This window comes from Phaethon lepturus, unplaced genomic scaffold (assembly GCF_000687285.1).
Source record: "Phaethon lepturus isolate BGI_N335 unplaced genomic scaffold, ASM68728v1 scaffold749, whole genome shotgun sequence".
Lineage (NCBI taxonomy): Eukaryota > Metazoa > Chordata > Aves > Phaethontiformes > Phaethontidae > Phaethon > Phaethon lepturus.
Genome location: NW_010563936.1, coordinates 19,872 through 24,149, shown reverse-complemented (window position 1 = coordinate 24,149; position 4,278 = coordinate 19,872). Strand labels below are relative to the sequence as shown.

Sequence of the window (4,278 nt, the reverse complement as noted above, 5' to 3'; positions counted from 1 at the left end):
GGGCCGCGGGGCAACCCGGCCCTGCCCGCGCAGGCCGGGCCCTACCCGGAAGGTTCAGCTGGCACAGGGGACCGTGCCCTCGGTCCCCTTGGCCTGGGAGAGCCTGGCTGCTCCTGGGGTGGTGCAAGTGCATCCCACACACCCCATCTTTGCCTCTCTTGCCTTGCCAGCTGCACCACGGTGCATGCAGAACCCCCCACGGGTGGAACGAGCCCTGTGGCTTTCCGCTGTGTGCCGAGCGGGATGTGGATGTCCTTCCCGAGCAGGGATCACAGGGACTGCTGCAAGGCTTCTTCCCATCCTAAATCCTGCGGGATGAACCAGGCAGAGCCTGCCACTCGGAGATCAGTCTTTGCAGCCCCTTCCACAGCCGGGCACTTGGGTTACCTGCAGCCTCCACATCCAGCCTGGGGTCTGGCAGTAGTGTGGACATAGGGCCACATGCGTACTGGGGTTGTCAGTTGGCCTCCCTGGTCCCACTAAGGTAGGCAGCATTAGCTAGCAGCTTCCAAAACAACTGCCAAGACTTAAATCAAAGACAGGTGTTTATTTGTAGTGCTTTTGGGAGAGCTATTTTCACAGCAACCAAAATCCTTTGGATTGACATTTGCTGACTGTGAGTTTAGTTTCCCCCAAAGGCAGTCACGGGATACCTGACAAGGACATAGCTGTATTGTAGCCAGAGAAACTGTTAATGCTTTAGCTGGGAATAAAGCATGAGTGTTATTGTTGATACTGCTTACACCACGGTGGTTTCAGCAGTTCTAGAAACAACGCTCCTTCACTGAGGCCGCCAACCTATCTAGAATAGGGCAGCTGACCTGCTACCTGGTTTTGTCCGTGCTTTGGCACAGGAAAAGTAGCAATATTGCTTTCTCCAATTGCCAGCTGGCTTCTAAAATGTAGCATAGCTCAAATGAGAGGATTATTTTCTTTCCACTAGTGAAAAAGGCTACTGAACAATTACAGCTTCCCCAGTTCACTGAGCTATGGCTGGCCAGATCCTTTCACCAATTCATTGGCTCTAATTTCTGAAGCAAAAACCTGAAAGTTTAAAAATGGTTGAGATCCAACAGCTGAAATTGAATGTGGTAGGTGATTAGCACATGCTGCTGTCCTCCTCTGTCTTTGATAATAAACTTTTGGCAGGAGTTTGCACATTGACCTTGTCCTGGCTGGATTCCATCGTGAGTAATTGCACTTTATCTTCCTAAAATTTTCAATGTAATTTCAACCCAGTGAATTATTCTTTCCCATCCTAAAATAAATTATTGTAATTGTTGTTACGGCGTGACTGCCTTTCAGCAGTAGGTTAATGGCTAGGGATCAATCAGGAGAGAGGTTATTATGTAATGTGAAGTTATTTGGTTAGTCTTCGACTTTGTTTTGTAACTGCAATTGCAGTGTAGTTTTATTATTAACTGGTAGTAAAATACCTTCCATGTGTGGACAGACACAACCGTGCCTTTTGGTCAGTTGGTAATAATTTTTATACAGAAGTAGTGGCTTAAACATTTGGTGTTCTCTCTATTTATAAGGTAAAAATATATAGATCTATAAAATAATGTATATAAATAAAATATACATAATATAACCTGAAAAGAACATAAGGCAATCCATGTAGTTGAAGGAAAATGTTTTGTGAAAACTTGGAATAATTAACAGAATTTCAAAATGGGAAATAACCTCCCCTTTAAATTACAAGAGCCCTTTCTCTTGGCTTGCTTTCCCATGCTGGCCAAAATATTTCCATCCACTTTGTATCTTCAGAACAGTCCTGGGTATTGCTGTGCCGACATGTATTTTATTGCACAGGGCTGCGTTGTGGCAGCATGTGCCCACGTCATTACAAAAGAAACTTTATTGCTGCTAATAGCCCCCAAAACATTACCTGAAGTTAGGTTTTCAGTCGAACCTTGAAATGCTTCTTCGTATGCCGTGGAACATGTTTTAGCTTTTGGACTTCTAGACTCAGTAAAGCAGGTACAGCTTTCTTTTACAAGAAAGGTGTATTTTGTGGGGTTTTTTTTTTCTTTTAAATAATTATTTCTTGTATTAAAAATGAACTGCCAAAGCATTTAGCTGCTACAATTTGACTACAGAATTCTGTTTTCCTCCAGTAGATGTTGCCACCAGCAAAAGCAATAGAGGGAGCTCTGTTTTGTGCATCTTCTTAATTAGGCCCACAAGGTAGTAGGAGGAGCACAGGACAATGAATTCTCATTCTCTTAGATGACAAGTTAGCTTACATGTGATAGTCTTCAGAATGGCAAACTTTTTTAAATTACAAAACTCTGCATCTCTTCTACTGTTGTGACATGTTTATCTTGCAAAGCTCTGGAGGAAATCTTAAAAGTGTTCAGGTATTTCAATAGCTAAATATCCTAGAGTAGGAACCTTTTGAAGGTTTCCTCTTAGCAGGCTTCAGGAGAGTTTACTTTTAAATAACCATTAATATGCAGATGAAATCAGTTATTGGATTAATTTATACAATTATATTTGAAGTTGTACTGTGTCTTGGCAATGTCTCAGCTCCTCAGCTCAGTCACGTTGTTACGTTAAGCAACGTTTTACAGTTATGGAGGTTCTCAGTGGTGTTGAAATACTAATGAACCTGTTCACTTATGTCTTGTTGTGTAGATGGCCATCGCTGCTGAAATACTATAGCCACACAGACGGTGTTAGCTGGCTTGAAGAATACAAAGCACGGCACAATGCTGGCCTAGAAGCTCAGAGAATTGTAGCTTCATTCTCCAAAAGGTTCTTTTCAGAACATGTAAGTCATCTTCTCTATGTATGTGCAACAGCCTAGCTGCTTGTTTAGTACTTATTATTAGTTTGTCGTTCCTCTCTCTTCACATCTTTTCAACTATGCGGGCAGAACATTTGTATTTCCTCACTTTGTGTGAAAATGCTAGATCACCAGCCAAAAGGGGAGAGAGAGGTCAAAGTCCAAAGGCGCAAACTGCGTAGAGTCCAAAGTGCGCTCTGCATATCACGTTCAGCTGTTGCTGCTGCAGCTTTAAAAGCGCTTTGCTCATTGCTGCGTGTTCAGACCTGGCTCTGGGAATTTCTGAAGGACCGATAGCTTGTTGACATGTACCACAGCCTATGAGTTTGTCTCACTGCAGACCTTGTGCAAGGATATGTTCTGTGAGTTGTCAGAAGTCATTTGAAAACAGGACCAAGGTGCGATAGGTTCACTGCATTGGAACATATATTATTTAAGTGCTTTACCCAACCATGACACCAAGATGCTTTTGCATTCAGTATGAAAATGTAGTTTCTCAGAGGGACTTACTTGCACGTGGAACAACCATGACACCAAGATGCTTTTGCATTCAGTGTGAAAAAGGTGAAAATGTAGTTTCTCAGAGGGACTTACTTGCACGTGGAACAACAGCTATGTCGTCGTCTGTTTGCTTAGTTGCTGGCTGTGGGTTTTGGCTAGCTGTACAATTTGGGTCAACCTGAAATTCTGTGAAATAGGCATAAATGCTGCCCATAACTTCGGCGAAATTAAGAAGTTCACACAAGAGCCACTGAACGGCCTCCCCTCTGTGGCTCCTTGTGACTATGTTGTGGTCCAGTAGAGAATTCCCCTAAGATATAGGAGACCTGTGTTGAAATCCTCTTACCTGATTTTAAGCAAGGGTTGGTTTCAGCCCTTTGGGGCCAGTAGGGTGTTTGGAGAGGCATATCTCTTAGCTGTTCTTTTTGAACTGTTCCTCTGTAGTTGCAGCAGATAGACGTTTGACCATTGTGGTGGGCTGACCCTGGCTGGAGACTAGGTACCCACCAAACTGCTCTGTCACTCCCCGCCTCGGCTGGACAGGGGAGAGAAAACACAACAAAAGGCTCGTGGGTCGAGATAAGCACAAGGAGAGATCATTCACCCATCACCGTCACAGGCAAAACCAGACTTGACTTGGGGGAAAAAAAATTATTACCAATCCAATCAGACTAGGATAATGAGAAATAAAACCAAATTTTAAAACACCTTCCCCCCTACCCCTCCCTTCTTCCCAGGCTCAACTTTACTCCCTAGTTCTCTCCCTCCTGCCCACCAGCGGCGCAGGGGGATGGGGAACGGGGCTTGCAGTCAGTTCATCACACATTCTTTCTGCTGCTCCTTCCTCTTCAGGGGGAGGACTCCTCACACTCCTCCCCTGCTCCAGTGTGGGGTCCCTCCCATGGGAGACCGTCCTCCATGGACTTCTCCAACGTGAGTCCTTCCCACGGGCTGCAGTTCTTCACGAGCTGCTCCACGCCCGGTCC

The 4,278-nt window shown here is 44.7% G+C and overlaps 1 protein-coding gene across 1 annotated transcript in view; it reads left to right on the top strand.

Annotated features, from left to right (window-relative positions):
• The first annotated feature begins 1,106 nt into the window (after positions 1-1,106).
• The window catches only part of FBXO21 (F-box protein 21), an 18,904-nt gene continuing 15,732 nt past the window's right edge, over positions 1,107-4,278 (top strand). Inside the window, 3 exon segments of the mRNA XM_010294676.1 lie at positions 1,107-1,137; positions 1,140-1,191; positions 2,641-2,776. Coding sequence (XP_010292978.1) covers positions 1,107-1,137; positions 1,140-1,191; positions 2,641-2,776 — 219 coding nt within the window.